Here is a 16,348-nt window from a genome sequence, read left to right as displayed (position 1 = left end):
GAATGGGGGAGATGAGGAAGGGAGGAGAGACAGGGAACTTGACCAGGTGGGCTCAGGTTCTCTGCTCACTTTGCATGTTGCAAAGGTTCCTTCCCTTCCCCTCAGCAGCCGCCATGCTGCGAGGACAGCACCTTCCCATCCAGCCTGTCCCTGGAGTCAGCTGCATCTTGCTCAGCGGCAGGCCACTCAGCTTCACAGGAAGTGCTCTTTCTCTAACTGGCACTGAAACTCCCAGCCCTCCCTTTTCCTGTAGGTGGGGTTTCCATAGGAAAAAAGCTGCTTCTCTATTTCCCCAGCCTACCAACTGTTTGGAAGTCAGATCCCTGCATCCTGCTCTGCTTGGTCAAGTTCCCCTTGGGCCAGCTCTTGTCCATCACTGGCTGGAGTGGACCAGCTGGTGCCTGGTGTGGGGCCTCTCTGGACAATTTTACTTCTTTGGTGCTTGAACCTCTCAGATATCTTCAGATGAAGATGGCCCTGCCTGGGAATCCTGCTTGTTCCATCATCTAACTATGGGACAAGGTCGTAGCCATGGGTTTGGGGGCAGGAGAAAGGAGCTAACCCAGCCATCTGGAAAACACTGGAGGACTTGCCCAGCCTTTAAAGGACTCTAGTGCTTTCTGAATCTACCCCACTCTGGCGGTAAGCATGATGCAACTTCTGCAGCTTCTGCTGGGGCTTTGGGGGCCAGGTGGCTATTTGTTCCTTTCAGGGGAATGTCAGGAGGTGGCTACTCTCACTGTGAAATACCAAGTATCAGAGGAAGTGCCGTCTGGCACAGTGATAGGGAAGCTATCCCAGGAATTGGGCTGGAAGGAGAGGCATGAGCTGGAGGTAGCTGCCTTCCAGGTCTTGCAGCTGCCTCAAGTGCTCGCCATTCAGGTGGATGCTGAGGATGGCTTGCTCAGCACTGGGAGGCGGCTAGACAGAGAGCAGCTCTGCCGGCAGCGGGATCCCTGCCTGGTTTCCTTTGACGTGCTTGCCACAGAGGATTTGACTCTGATTCACGTTGAGATCCAGGTGCTGGACATCAATGACCACCAACCGCAGTTTCCCAAAGGTGAGCAGGAGCTGGAAATCTCTGAGAGTGCCTCTCTGCATACCCGGATCCCCCTGGACAGAGCTGTTGACCCAGACACTGGCTCCAACACACTGCACTCATACACTCTGTCTCCCAGTGAACACTTTGCCCTGGATGTCATCGTGGGGCCTGATGAGACCAAATATGCAGAACTCGTGGTGGTGAAGGAGCTGGACCGGGAAATCCACTCATTTTTTGATTTGGTGTTAACTGCCTATGACAGTGGGGACCCCCCTAAGTCAGGCACTAGCCTGGTCAAGGTCAATGTCCTGGACTCCAATGACAATAGCCCTGTGTTTGCTGAGAGCTCGCTGGCACTAGAAATCCAAGAAGATGCTGCCCTTGGTACTCTCCTCATAAAGTTGACTGCCACAGACCCTGACCAAGGCCCCAATGGGGAGGTGGAGTTTTTCCTCAGCAAGCACGTGCCTCCAGAAGTGCTAGAAACCTTCAGTATTGATGCTAAGACAGGCCAGGTCATTCTGCGTCAAACACTAGACTATGAGAAGAATCCTGCCTATGAGGTGGATGTCCAGGCGAGAGACCTAGGTCCCAATCCCATCCCAGCCCATTGCAAAGTTCTCATCAAGGTTCTGGACGTCAATGACAATGCCCCGAGCATCCATGTCACATGGGCCTCCCAGTCACCACTGGTGTCAGAAACTGTTCCCAAGGATAGTTTCATTGCTCTCGTCGTGGCAAATGACTTGGACTCAGGAAATAATGGTCTGGTCCACTGTTGGCTGAGCCAAGAGCTGGGCCACTTCAGGCTGAAAAGGACCAATGGCAACACATATATGCTGCTAACCAATGCCACGCTGGACAGGGAGCAGTGGCCCAAGTATACTCTCACTCTGTTAGCCCAAGACCAAGGACTCCAGCCCTTATCAGCCAAGAAACAGCTCAGCATTCAAATCAGTGATGCCAATGATAACGCACCTGTGTTTGAGAAGAGCAGGTATGAGATCTCCACTAGGGAAAACAATCAACCCTCTCTTCACCTCATCACTGTCAAGGCTCATGATGCAGACTTGGGCATCAATGGAAAAATCTCATACCGCATCCAGGACTCCCCAGTTTCTCACTTGGTAGCTATTGATGCAGACACAGGAGAGGTCACTGCTCAGAGGACACTGGACTATGAGCAGATGGCCAGGTTTGAGTTCCAGGTGATTGCGGAGGATAGGGGGCAGCCCCAGCTTGCATCTAGTGTCTCCATGTGTGTCAGCCTCCTGGATGCCAACGATAATGCCCCAGAAGTGGTTCAGCCTGTGCTCAGCAATGGAAAAGCCAGCCTCTCAGTACTTGTAAATGCCTCCACGGGCTACCTTCTGGTGCCCATCGAGACTCTCAATGGCTTGGGTCCAGCAGATGCTGACATACTACCACCGGCCACCCACAGCCCCCCGCCATTCCTTTTGATGACCATTGTGGCAAGGGACGCAGACTCAGGGGCAAATGGAGAGCTCCTCTACAGCATTCGGAGGGGTAACAAAGCTTGCCTCTTTGTCCTCAGCCCCCACCTGGGGCAGCTGTTCATCAATGTCACCAATGCCAGTAGCCTCATTGGGAGTGAGTGGGAGCTGGAGATAGTGGTAGAGGACCGTGGCAGCCCCTCCTTGCAGACCCAAGCCCTGTTGAAGGTCATGTTTGTCACCAGCGTGGACCACCTGAGGGACTTGGCCCATGAGCCCGGGACCCTAAGCACATCCGTGCTGACGGTGATTTGCCTGGTTGTACTGGTGGCCATTTTCGGGTTGATCTTGGCTCTGGTCATGTCCATCTGCCGAACGGAGAAGAAGGACAACCGGGCTTACAACTGTCGGGAGGCTGAGTCCACTTACCGCCACCAGCCCAAGAGGCCCCAGAAACATATTCAGAAGACGGACATCCACCTTGTGCCTGTGCTCAGGGGTCAGGTGGATGAGCCTGGTGAAGTTGGACAGCCCCACAAGGACACAGGCAAGGAAGCGAATATGAGTGAAATCTGGGACCCCTACCTGCAGGCCCCCTTTCACCTCACTCCGACCTTGTACAGGACCCTGCGTAACCAAGGCAACCTGGGAGAACTAGCTGAGAGCCAGGAGGTGCTGCAGGACACAGTCAACCTCCTTTTTAACCACCCCAGGCAGAGGAATGCCTCCCGGGAGAACCTGAACCTTCCTGAGCCCCAGCCCACCATGGGCCAGCCATGCTCAAGGCCCCTGAAGGCTACAGGCAGCCCCACTGGGAGACTGCCTGGAGACCAGGATCTTGGGGAGGCTCAGCTAAGCCCACCAGCCTCCTCGGCAACCCTGAGGCGGAAGCGGAATCTCAATGGCAAAGTGGCTCCTGAGAAAGAGTCAGGCCCCCGTCAGATCCTGCGGAGCCTGGTCCGGCTGTCCGTGGCTGCCTTCGCAGAGCGGAACCCTGTGGAGGAGCTCACCATGGATTCTCCGCCTGTTCAGGTATATCAGGTGTGGGCGGTCCCTTTCTGGTCACCTCTGGACCACCAACAATGGCATCAGACACCCCTATTACCTTCACATTCCTTCCATCCATACCTACATGGTGCATGGTGTGGCAGTGGTTCAGGGCACAGCTCTGGGGTCAACAGAACTTACCACCTGTGTGATCCTAGGCAAATCACTCACTGTCTCTGAGCCTTAGTCTCTTTATCTGTAAAAGAGGGATGATAGGAAGAGTATCCACCTTGTAGAGATGTCCTTAGGACTTGATCAGTTAATCCCTAGAAAGCATTGGCACGAGTAGATACATAGCAAAAAACAAAAGACCGTTGCTGTCAAGTTGATTCTGACTTATAGCGATCCTATAGGACAGAGTATAATTGCCCCATAGGGTTTCCAAGGAGGGCCTGTTGAACTGTTGGTTAGCAGCCAAACTCGTAACCACTATACCGCCAGGGTTTCCAGACAGCAAAGGTAGCGATTAAAACCACAAGCTTTGGAGCAAGGCTGCCTGGGTTCACATCCTGGCTCTATCTCTTCCAAGCTGTGAACCACAAGGAAGTTACCCAATTTCTCTGTTGAGGGTGTTGATGTTAACAGCACCTACCTGCTAAATTTACTGTGGAGATGAAACAAGTTAATGAACTTAATGCCCTTAGAACAGTGTCTGGCAGGCACGCAGTGCTCAGCAAATGATTACTATTGTCCTAAGTACTTTGCAAAGCACTTTCTCATATCCACTACCCTCGTCTCATCTGGGCAACCTCCCTATGAAGTAGGCCTGCGTGGGCATCATTGCACCAGCTCAGAGGCTACATTTGACTTGCCTGAGATTCTATAGCCCATAGGCTGAGTGCAGTGGAAACAGCCTTGGAACTTGGGAGTTTAGGCAGATCTGGGTTCAAATTTCAGCACAGTCACTTAGAAGCTGTGCAATCTTGGACAAATCTTTTTACATTTCCTCACCTATAAAATGGGGATTGTAATTGCAAATTTTTCCTGCAACTACCTCCCAGAGGGGTGTTAGGATTAAACGGGATGATGAATGACAAAATATGTCTAGTGACTTGGGATTTCCTAGACACAAATGGGAAATCTTTTCCAGGGTTGGTGCTTGATCTCACACCCATATCCGCTCCTCTGAACCCTTGTATAATTTTCACTGCGCCAGGCTGCTTGCCCAAAGCACACTTCTGTTTGGTCAGGCCATCAGCTTAGGTTTCTGCAGAGCAAGGACACAGCTTCCTTCCCGCATTCTCTCCCCAGGAAGCCACCTGGAGTGAGCCCAGATGCTGTAGTAGAAGTCTTGCCGTGGGCTCCATGCAGCCCCAGAGGTTGCCAAAAGCCATTCATCCTTCAAGTGCTTATTGGATGAGCTCTTTGTTTTTGCCAAACACTCTGCTGGTTGCTGGTGAATAAAGACAACAGATTGAGGCACTATGGGTGATCCAACTAGGGCAATGGAAAGAAGGGTACCTACTTGGAAGTAACTTGAGGGTAAGAGGCAGCTTGCCCAATGTACATCTCTCGTGTGCTGTACAGCACCACAGGAGAGTCCAGGTACTAGGTATAATTCCAGCTCTGCCACTAATTGCTATGTAACCCCTGTGAGCCTCAGTCTTCACATCTGCGAAATGGGTGCGATAGTATCTCTTCCCTTGGGTTATTTTAAGGATTAAATGAGATTGTATACCACCCAATAAGTTATTAAGTGATTGTTATGGGATCTATTAATAAATGATTTTATACACTTTGGCTCATTTCATCCTCATAACTACCACACAACCTAGGTTTAACTATTATTCCCATTTTTACTGCTGAGAATACTGAGGTTCAGAATGCTCAAGTAATTCCTCAAGATCACACAGATGGGACTTGGGGCAGAGGCAGACTTGGGGTTTGAAGCTGAGTCTGACTGACTTAGAGTCTGGGCTCTGTGAAGTGACCCTGTGTGACAGTGCCCAGCACAATGCTGGGTGCACAGGAGCGTCCCTTAAATGTCAGCTATCATTCAGACAAAGGTTGTCAGGTACCTTAGGAGGGCTTCTGGGCCTCGGCCAGAGGCTCAAGTTGGGATCAGCCCTGGGGTGGGCAATGGGACTCTGACCTTCCCAAGTCACAGTGAGACCCCAGTCCTGGCCACCCTTCTTCTAAATCTCCTTTCAGGTTGGCACTTCCTGCCTCGAACTGCCCAGAGGGGCAGAGTTGGCCTCCTCATGGAGGAATAGGGTGAGCCTGGGAGGCAGGGGCTGGGTTTCCAGGAGTGATAACCCAAACTCCTTGCCTTTGAAGAACATTCTTAACTTTTTCAAACCATCTAATTAATCACAACCTGTGAAAAAGTCTGGGTGGGGATTTCTAGCCCCACCTTAGAGATGAGGAAACTGAGGTCTGAGAAGGTTCAAAACCCTGCCTGATGTTACACAACAAACTAGAAATGGCCTGAACTAGAACTCAGCCTCCCAAGACTTGGCCTGTTGCCTTATCCCTCACAAGGCCCTGAAGGGCCTGGCCATGACATCTCACCCACCCCCACTCCATTCTCCAGCTTTCCTGAAACGCCACCATCTCTTCCGGCCTTTCAGCCTCCCGGCCTTTCCGTTTGCAGTGCTTTCTGCCTGAAACCTACCCGTCACTCCTCCCCCAGGCTCTCACCCCAACTCACCTTACCAAACTCCTGTGGAAACTTCGGGACTCAACGGAGATGCCTGGCACATAGTAAGAAGTTAATAAACATTTGTTGATAAACGAATAAATTTTCCCCAGTACCCCTCTCTTGCCCCCCAATCAGGTTAGGGGCCCTCCTCAGCTTCCACAGACCCCTATCCTTTCCCAACCACCAATGCATCCTTCCTGTAGTGACCACTGCTTCCTGTCTTCCCTGAGAGACTGTGAGCCCCCTGAGGGCAGCGACTGAGTCTTGTTCTCCTTCTTATTCCCATACATACCAAGCACAGTGCCTCGCACAAACAAGTCCTTATTAAATACTTGTTGAGTGAATGAAAGGATGGATAAACAAATGATTAAATAGCACCTTTTTGCCTTCTCCACATCATACATCTGGCCCACAAAAATCAGCTGAGTGTTTGAATACTGTTGAAGGGGGAAAATAGCTGTTTGTTCAAGATAATCTTTATCAATGTAATAATAAATTTATGGTCAAGAAATGCCTTTTTCATCCCTATCCCACAGATTCCACCATAAGCAGGTCACTTTGGGGAGTGTGGGGGAGGAGGATGGGCCCAGGGGCCCCTATTCTCTCCCTCAAGCAACCCAAATCCTGGGATGACATGGCAAAGCAGGGAACCTGCCCACACAGGTCTCTGTCTGAGATACCAGGCACCATCCCCCACCTGATCACACAAACATCTGAAGCTGAAGGAAAGACTATAAAAAGAAAGCACCGGCACTGAGGGAAACATCCGGCGAGGAAGTGTGCTGGGTCGGAATTGTGTGGAGTCAACAGATTTTTCCTGTCTTGTAGCAAATTTCCCAGCTGCTGTCCTTGCTGCATCAGGGCCAATTCCAGCCCAAACCAAACCACCGGGGAAATAAGTACTTGGCCAAGCCCAGCAGCGGCAGCAGGTAAGCAGCACATAGCCCTGCAGGTTTCTGCAGCCCCTGCACCACCATGGCCCTTACCCATGTGATCACCTCTGTGCTGTGAGGAAGGGGTGAGCCCAGCCCCAGACCCTGCTTCCCTGGGAGAGTGCAGCAGACACCACTCATCCCCCATCCCAACGGGCTTGGTCCTGGCCAACTGTATTTATGGTATTTACAGGACCCAGAGTCACTAAGGAAATGACTTCATCCTCGGAGCTCTGACTGTCTTTCCCCTGGCTGCAGAGGTCCTGGGCTATCAGCTTTAAATCTGTAACTTTCGCCTGTCTTTCTCTTGACCTTAAACATAATATGAAGGCCCTCTATAAAGGTCACAGATGTGTGGGTGTGTCCCTTTGGGTAGTCCTAGAATTGAGGAGACCTCAAAAGGACATCTAATCTAACTCCTTCTTGTTACAAATGGAGAGACTGAGGCTCTAAGTAGTTTGATCCAACCTTATGTAAACTTGAGCAAGTCAGATAAGCTCTTAGGGTCTCAGTTTCCTCATTTGTAAAATGGGGGTCCCAACACTTCCCTTGTACAGATGTCGGAAGGATTTAATGATCAAATGTATTCTAAGCCCATAGTCCAGTGCCTGGCACATAGTAGGTGCTAAAGCAATAATAAGTCTTTTCCCCTTGAGGCAACTTTGCTCAAGGTCACACAGCAAGGGAGGTGGCAGAGTTGGGACTGGTTCTTAGGGCCTGGATTCCTGGTTCAGTGCTTTTGCCGTGACATCTTGTAGCTTCTTTTTAGCAAAGATGGTGAGAGGTACAGAGTAGGGGCGAGTGCACACACTCAGGCTCACATGGCCTGGGCTGGAATTCTTGCTCTATCACTTAATGCATGGGGACCTTGGGCAAGCTGCATAATCCTTATAAGCCTTGGTTGCTCATTTATAAAATGGGGGTGTTAGCAAAAGAACCCTTTACAGGTGTGAAAGGTTTAAATGAGAACGTACCCTGCTCAATCAACATTACTGTTGGAGGTAGTTGCCGTCAAGTCAGATTTCAACTCATAGTGACCCCATGTGACAGAATAGTGACCCCATGGGATGGACTGCCCCATAAGGTTTTCTAGGCTGTAATCTCTACAGGAACAGATCACCAAGTCTTTCTCCTGTGGAACTGCTGGGTGGGTTCAAGCCACCAAAGTTTTGACTAGCAGTTGAGCACTTAACTTTTGCACTACAAGGGCTCCTTCAATCAACTTCAGTTGTTGTTATTGTTACTCACCAACTTGCCACCTCCCTACTGGTTCCTTCACAGCAGCAGAAATGGCCAAGAAGGCCCCCAGGCCTTAAAGCCCCTCAGAAAGCCTTCCCATCTGCCAGGGAGAAGGGCCAGGTCACTGCCCTCATGTCAAGACAGTCCCAGCCGGCCTCCCCCCAGGGTTTATGGGAAAGAGCTGTAATCTCAATAGGAGCATGTCACCAGGGCTTTCTTCCACGGTATTGCTTGGGTGGGTTTGAACCACCTACCTTTGGTCAAGTGCAGGCAGCTTGCCTACAGAGCAGTTCTGCTCTACAACACACAGAGATGCCGTGAGTCAAAATCAACTCCGTGGCAACAGATTTTTTGTGTATGTTTTTTTATACAAAAGAGGGAGCTGGATGCAGCCAGTGTGAGCAGTTTTAGGATGCCTCATCTCACATCCTCCACAGACCTGCTCTTCTGCCCTGGAATTTGACCTCCAACAGGGAGGATGGGACATTCAGCCACCCATTCTACAAAATATTCATTACCTACTATGTGCCAGGCAGAGCCCTGGTGGCACAGTTGTTAAGAGCTCAGATGCTAACCAAGAGGTTGGCAGTTCAAATCCACCAGCTGCTCCTTGGAAACCCTATGGGGCGGTTCTACTCTGTCATATAGGGTTGCTATGAGTCGAAATCAACTTCATGGCAATGGGTATATATATGCCAGGCAGGAGCCCGGGTAGCACAGTGGTTAAAGCACTCAGCTGCTAACTGAAAGGTTGGTGGTTCAAACCCACCAGCAGCTCCAAGGGGGAAAGATGTGGCAATCTGCTTCCGTAAGAATTTACAGCCTTGGAAACCCTATGGGGCAGTACTACTCTGTCCTATAAGGTCACATGAGTCAGAATCGACTTGTTGGCAGTGGATTCAGATGTGCCAGGCACTGTTCTGAGAGAGTAGGGAGTAAGACAGACAAAAATCTGCCCTCATTGGAGCTCACGTTTTGATGGATGGACGAATGACTGTATTGCTTCCCAGGCTTTGAACCAGTTTGGTCTAGTTCAAACCTCTGCTGAGAATTTGCATTTCTAACAAGTTCCCTGATGAGAATTAGCATTTCTACCCCAGATATATTGAATTAAAATTTACATTTTAACAAGATCCCCAGTTGATTCTTATGTATAACTTCCTGGGAACTTGTTAGAAATTCAAATTCTCAGCAGGGGTTTGAACCGGAGGGAACCATTTCAAAGACCTGATTGGTTCAACTGAAGTTTACTAAATTCCTCCTACTCTGTGCCAAGAGCTGCAAAGGCATTGGAAGAACAATGGTAAGTAATAGTATCAATGCATTCATAATTACCTCCATTTGTTGAGTGTTTAGGAGGTGTCAGGCACTATGCTAAGCTTTTCATATACAAAGTCTAATTTTACCCTCACAACAACCCATTAAAAATAACCTGCTGCAGTAGGTAAAAAAAAAAAAAAAAAATTTTTTTTTTAAATTTATTATCGCCATTTTACAGATGAGGAAACTGAGATTCAGAGTAAGCAACTGGGTTGAGATTACATACCCAGGTTGGTCTGGCTCTGAAAGCTGGCCTATATATCTACTTCCCTACATGGATAAACAAATGCAGGTGTGAATAGCATGAATGAATGAATAGAATGAAAGAATCTATGCTTGCATTTCCTCACTAGCGGACTGGTTGGCTTCCTTTACAGGAGTGCAGTGCTAGACACGGAAGGCCCAGGTGCCAGGGTTGGTGGCCAGGCAGAACTAGACCAGGAAGAAGGGCTCTTGGACCCTGAAGAAGACCTGTCTGTAAAGCAGCTGCTAGAAGAAGAGCTGTCGAGCCTACTGGACCCCCACACAGGTAGGATATTCCCATGGTCATTCCAACACTGCTTCTGCCTTCAGAGTCCTCACACTCTCCGGCTTCAGAGTTCTACTCCAATCTACCGCAGGGAAACACAGCCATTATTTTTTTAGGGAGGAACACTGGCTATATTTTACTTCCCTTGGAGACTCAGAAGGTATTCGTTTGTTTAAAGACCAGGCTCTACTTTATTAATTTTAAAAGTCATCATAAGGCAGACAATTATTGAGCTCTTGCTGTATGCTAGGCACTGGGGAAGCATCTTGCTTACATTATCTCATTTAAGACTCCAAATAATTCTCTGAGGTGGGTATTATTATTAGCTCCAGTTTACAAATGAGCTAACTAAGGCCCAGAGAGGTAAAGTACCCACGGTGATTGAAGAGAAGCTGAAACCTGGGCCTGCCTGGCATCAGTTGTTGTTTGCTGTCAAGTAGAGTTCAACTTACAGCAATCCTACTTGACAGGGTAAAACTGCCCCATAGGGTTTCCAAGGCTGTAATGTCTTTTCTCCTGCAGAGTTGTTGGTGAGTTTGAACTGCTGACCTTTCGGTTAGCAGTCCAGCTGCTTACCATTCTGCCACCAGGGCTCCTTGCCTGGCATCAGACTTCCCCTTAACTCCTAAACCATTCATTTGCATGTCTTTGGTGTGTTTAAATTTCCTTTCACCCTGGGAATTGAGTCAACTCTTTAATGTGCTAATACTTCTAACTGAAGCCAAAGGGGGTTTCTTCTGTAGTGAAACAATTAGTTTTGACATAAATACATAACCGGAACTTTAATTCAAGAATTGGCTAGCTGTCCCCCGCCACCCCCGCGCCCCCTGCTGTGAACACTGGCCTGCCTTCTCTAGGTCGCATACCACACCTTGGACAATCCTCAGGCTATGGTTTTTCTGTTTATGCAGTTAACAATTTATTTCTCATGTAGACATATCCTGTCTGCTCCATCTGGCTGCAAACAAGCTAAAGGCATAGCAGGGACTTCCTTTTTCCTTGGTTAAAAAAAAAAAAGTAGGAAACAGCTATTGAGTGCTTTCTATTTGCTAGTCTTTGTTTTAAGTGCTTCACCAAAATCTTATGAATAGGTGCTATTCATTATTTCCCACTTATAAAGGAGAAAACTGAAGGGCAGAGTTGTTTTAACAGTTTGCCCAAGATCGTGCAGCTAATGGTTATTAACACAGGTGAACCGCTCTAAATTTTAGAGCTGAGTTGCCCAATAGAGTAGCCACTAGCCATGTGTGGCTATTTAAATTTATATTTTAATTAATTAAAACTAAATAAAATGAAAAATTCAGTTCTGCAGTCACACTAGCCACAGCTCAAGTGCTCAGCCAACATGGCTTGTGGCTACCGCTTTGGACAGCACATATGTAGAAAGTTCTATAGGACAGCATTGTCTAGAATGTACAACTGTCCTGTCCAATATAGCAGCCACTAGCCACATGTGGCTACTGACATTTGAAAAATGGCTATCCCAATGGAGAAGTGCTGGAAATATAAAATACACTCCAGATTTTGAAGACTTAGTATTAAAAAAATGTAAAATATGTCATTAATAATTTTTAAAATATTAATCATAGTATAAAATGATAATCATTTTGATACAATGGGTGAAGTAAAAAATATTTTAAAAATTAGTTTCAGTTGTTTCTTCTTACTTTTTTTTTAGAAAATTTAAAATTACAAATGTGGCTCACATTCTTTCTCTATTGAACTGTCCTAGGCTTGGAAACCCTGGTAGTGTAGGGGTTAAGTGCTATGGCTGCTAACCAAAAGGTTGGCAGTTCAAATCCACCAGGCACTCCTTGGAAACTCTATGGGACAGTTCTACCCTGTCCTATAGGGTCACTATGAGTCTGAATTGACTCAACAGCAATGGGTTTTTTTTGTTTTTTGTTTTTTTTTTGATTGGACTAGGACCTATGTGCTAGGTTCCCACAGGGTCCTGCCTCCCTACAGCAGAGCAGGCACTTAGTGCATGGGGACTATAAGAAGTGGGGCTGGAGTAGGGGGAATGAAGAAGGAAGCAGAGATAGAAAAAGCCTTTGCTGTTCATAGGGCTGGGCTGTGATGGGGCTACTCGTGTAGGTGCCTGAGACTGGGGCCTTTCCTACTCAAAAGCCCCATCTGATGATGTGATGATAACAGTATTTTACTGATTGCATCAGCTCATTGGATTCTCACAACAACATGACAAGATGAGTGCCGCTATCTCACCATTTTATGAGGCGAGAGAGGCTCAGAGAGGTTAAGCAATTTTCCTAAGGTCACACTGCCCCTAAGTGGCAAAGCTGGAAAATCAAACCCAGGTCAGCTGGCGCCCACCTCCAGCTGGCGCTGGTGGGTGATGCCAAGTGAATTCACTGTGCGTCTTCAGTCTCACCATGTTCTCATTCGCTCCAGTGATTTTCTCATTCCAAGCTTCGCCCTTTCTGAAGTTCTCTGACCCTTGTACGAGGAAAGGCCTGATTCTGTAACACCAAAAGTATTTCCATATTATTGCCTCAAGTCTCAGGGAACTAAGGTTTACAATTCCCGAGTGTCGAGGGTTAATATTTATGTTCACTCAATCATTCAGCAAACATTCACTAAGTCTGGGGCACCAGGCGAGGCCAAAGGATCCATTAGGGGAGGGGCTCAGCCCCACCTCACTGCCTGCATAGTCTAGCACTGACCATGAAAGAAGGAGAGTCATTTATCAGTATAATTACCTTTATTTTTTTAATAACTTTTTCAAATTACAAAATAATATTTCACTAATGTAGGAAATATAGATAATCAAAAAGAATAAAATCACTTCTGCCCAAGGGTAATTTCAGTTAACACTTTGGCATATCTCCTTCTAGCCTTTTTTTTTTTTTAATGCACAGATTTCAAACAACTCATCTTAAGGAAACATTACATAAATGTTAAAGTAAATTTTGTACCTCTTTTCTTTATGTTTAAATTTTTTTATAATAGTTGTAAATATATATATAACACATTTGTCAATTCAACATTTTTCAGGTATAAAACTTAGTGATATCAATTACATTACTCATGTCATACAACCATTACCCTTAACTGCTGCAAAATTTCCCATCGCCGTAAACAGAAACTCACTGCCTCCCAAATAATGGCTCCCCTCTTCCCCTTTCATTAGCCCCTGGTAGCCACTAATAAACTTTGGTCTCTATACATTTGCCTATTCTTGTTTCTACAGTTTCTTAAACACAAGGCTTCTACTTTCCTTTCTTCCCTCTGACTTGGCCTGTACAGTCAGACCAAGGGCTAGTTTTTTTAGAGCAATTTTCCGTGGAAGAGTTGGGAAAAGGAGAAGTGTGAAGATGGCATTGGTGATCTAAAACCAAAAACCAAACCCGTTGCCATTGATTCTGACTCATAGGACCCTATAGGACAGAGTAGAACTGCCCCATAGAGTTTCCAAGGAACGCCAGCAGATTCAAACTGCCGGCCCCTTGGTTAGCTGCCATAGCACTTAACCACCACGCCACCAGGGTTTCCACTGGTGATCTAGAGGACAATTTTTCAATTTCCCAGCCACCAGGCTGACTTGCCACTGCCTCTGCCTCAATCCCTTTTCTGGTCGGCCCTTCCCAGCATTTCCTGTCTGCAGCTTGAGAGGTGGAGGTGTTGAGGACATGGGGTCAGATGGTGACAGAGCAGGTCTGAGGACTCCAAAGGCCTTGGATGGGCACCTACAGCATCCAAGGGGAGGAAGAATCAGCTCTTCAGAGAGCCAGCAGGATGATGTAGTCACACGGGACTCGAAGTCATCAAACCTGGGGTCAAATCCAAGTTTGGTTGCCTAGTATTTGTAACTTCTTTGAGCTTCAGTTTCTTCATCCATAAAATGGGGATAATACTCTTGGCCTCAAAGGTTTGTGTGAAAGGTAAATGAGATAATTATGTAAATTACCTGGCACCTAAATACTTAAGAAGTGATCACTATTACTGTGGATATGAACAGAAGACAGCACCAAACCAGATACCCTAGCCTTGCCTAAGAAAAGGGATTTTTTTTCCCTCAACCTCAGTTCGTGGTGCCCTGAGGGGAGATGACTCCCTGAGGGGGTGAGAATCCTGGCTGTACAGGAGTGAGTGGGATGCCTAGACCTGACGTGCACCGCGGACTGGAAAATGCTTTAGAAACAGGGCAATTTCTAATTCTAGCCCTTCCTCCTGGCTCCTCCCCACCCAGCTCACCCCAGTGCTTCAGTCAGCCTCCTTCCTGCCCAGCAAGCTTCGCTGTCAGGGCCCCTTCCCTCCCTTCCCCTTCTGTCTGCCCATCTGTCCCCTTCCATTTCCCCTCCCTCCTTTGTCCTGTGCCCTCGCCCCGCCCCCAGCCCCGCCCACCGCCTGGCGCTCCCTGGCCACCCTCACTGTGTCTCTTCCTGCCTCTGCAGGCCTGGCCCTGGACCGGCTGAGCGCCCCCGACCCGGCCTGGATGGCGAGGCTCTCTTTGTCCCTCACCACCAACTACCGCGACAACGTGTGTTCCCCAGACGCTGCGACCTCTGAGGAGCCTCGGACCTTCCAGACGTTCGGGAAGGCGGCGGGGCCCGAGCTGAGCCCTACGGGCACGCGGCTGGCCAGCACCTTCCTTTCCGAGATGAGCTCGCTGTTGGAGATGCTGCTGGCGCAGCGCTCCAGCGTGGTGCCCGTGGAGGCCGCCTCTGAGGTGCTGCGGCGGCTGTCGGTCTGCGGGAGGACCCTCAGTCTGGACCTGGCCACCAGCGGGGCGTTGGGCACGGAAACCCAGGAGGGCCCTGGTGGAAAGAAGGGGGCCAAGGGCAGGACCGGCAGCAGTAGCAGCAGCAGGGGCCTGTGAATACACTTTGGGCATCTCTGGATCCAGGAACCAGGGACCTTGGGAATTGTTAGGGAGCCCAGGCTCTGAGGATCCTGGAACATGAGCTGGTTTCTAAAATCTTTGAAACTCACTGACCAGAGGCAGCCCGAGAACTTTAAGGTGACCAATGCTGCCCCTGCAAAGGAGGCAAGGGCCCCAGGACTAACAGCTGTCTCACCAAAGCAGGCTACCTTGTTAGGGACTGGCTCTGCCTGTGAATTTCTTAGAGGAGGGGGCAGTTTGGGGCTGAGATAAGTGTTTGCTGGCAAAACACACATAGAGTGCAAAGAGTTGGTCTTTTGTTGGAACAGATGCCAAGGAGTATCCCAAGCAGGAAAAGTTGGCCTTGTGGGATACTAGGGGTGGCGAGCTGGATCCTGGGGGCCCCAGGCAATGCTCTCTGACCTACTAATAAAGGTAAAGCAGTGGCTTACTGTCTGGTTTGCACTTATCAAGAGGGAGGTGGGAAGAGTGAGGACTCTTTGTCCTCCACTGGCAAGAGAGTCTTGCTGGGCCTGGACAGGACTGGGGGAAGTTGGTACACAGTGTGTTAGGTACCCCGATGATGGACATATGTACTCTTGAGCCCACTCCTCTAGTGCTACATGATCAAATAATCTGCTCAGCTGGAAAATTGGGGTAAGAAAAACATTACTATTTATGGAACATTTATATAAGCCATGCACCAGGCTTTACAATATGATTTAACTTAATTTTCACAACCCTGGAAAGGAGGTATTATTATCCCCATTCACAGACAAGGAAATGAGGCTCAGAGAGGTTGAGTGTCTTGCCCGAGACACCCCCTAAGCAGGGAGAAGAGACAGAGCCAGTATCTGGACCTAGGCTTGTCCAGCACCAAAACCCATGCCCTCAACCTTGACACTAGACTGCCAGCCAAGGAAAAGGGAGAGCCTCCAAAGGTGGGTGTTTGCCAAAGGTAGACTGGCCTGAGGGAACATTTCTAGTGCTGCTCGGGCCTGCACATCTTTGTGAACTTCCAAGCACAGAGCAAGAGAAGCTTGGATCTGGCCTGATGCAGGCCTGGGCCTCTGCAGGCCCCTGTCCTTCCCCAGCCAGCAGCCCTTCAGGTACAGAAGTCGTCTTTTCCGACCCACTGTTTGTGGGTAAATCTTCTTTGGTCACAGCAGGCTCAGGTTGTGGATTCAGGCCCTGGAGGACAGTGTATGAAATGGGTCTATGAAATGGATGTTGACAGCAGGGGACCTTCTGGGAAGGAGTGAGTGAAGAAACAGCAAATATGTTCCCAAGGCTCAGCCTTA

At 48.6% G+C, this 16,348-nt stretch overlaps 1 protein-coding gene across 2 annotated transcripts; it reads left to right on the top strand.

Moving 5' to 3' along the window:
• The first annotated feature begins 318 nt into the window (after positions 1–318).
• PCDH12 (protocadherin 12) lies at positions 319–15,514 on the top strand. 2 transcript variants are annotated; one of them, XM_049873932.1, is made up of 4 exons: positions 319–3,528; positions 7,013–7,113; positions 10,053–10,204; positions 14,620–15,514. In XM_049873932.1, exons 1-4 carry the CDS (start codon positions 649–651, stop codon positions 15,042–15,044), a joined length of 3,558 nt encoding a protein of 1,185 aa, XP_049729889.1. In that variant the 5' UTR covers positions 319–648; the 3' UTR covers positions 15,045–15,514. The 2 variants fall into 2 exon arrangements, 1 of the variants encoding a protein (XP_049729889.1); XR_007516117.1 differs by lacking the exon at positions 7,013–7,113 and having other exon boundaries at positions 14,620–14,705.
• Positions 15,515–16,348: the final 834 nt, after the last annotated feature.

Source organism: Elephas maximus, chromosome 2 (assembly GCF_024166365.1).
Source record: "Elephas maximus indicus isolate mEleMax1 chromosome 2, mEleMax1 primary haplotype, whole genome shotgun sequence".
Classification (NCBI taxonomy): Eukaryota; Metazoa; Chordata; class Mammalia; order Proboscidea; family Elephantidae; genus Elephas; species Elephas maximus.
Note: the sequence above shows the minus strand (reverse complement) of the source record. Positions and strands in the feature narration are given on the sequence as shown.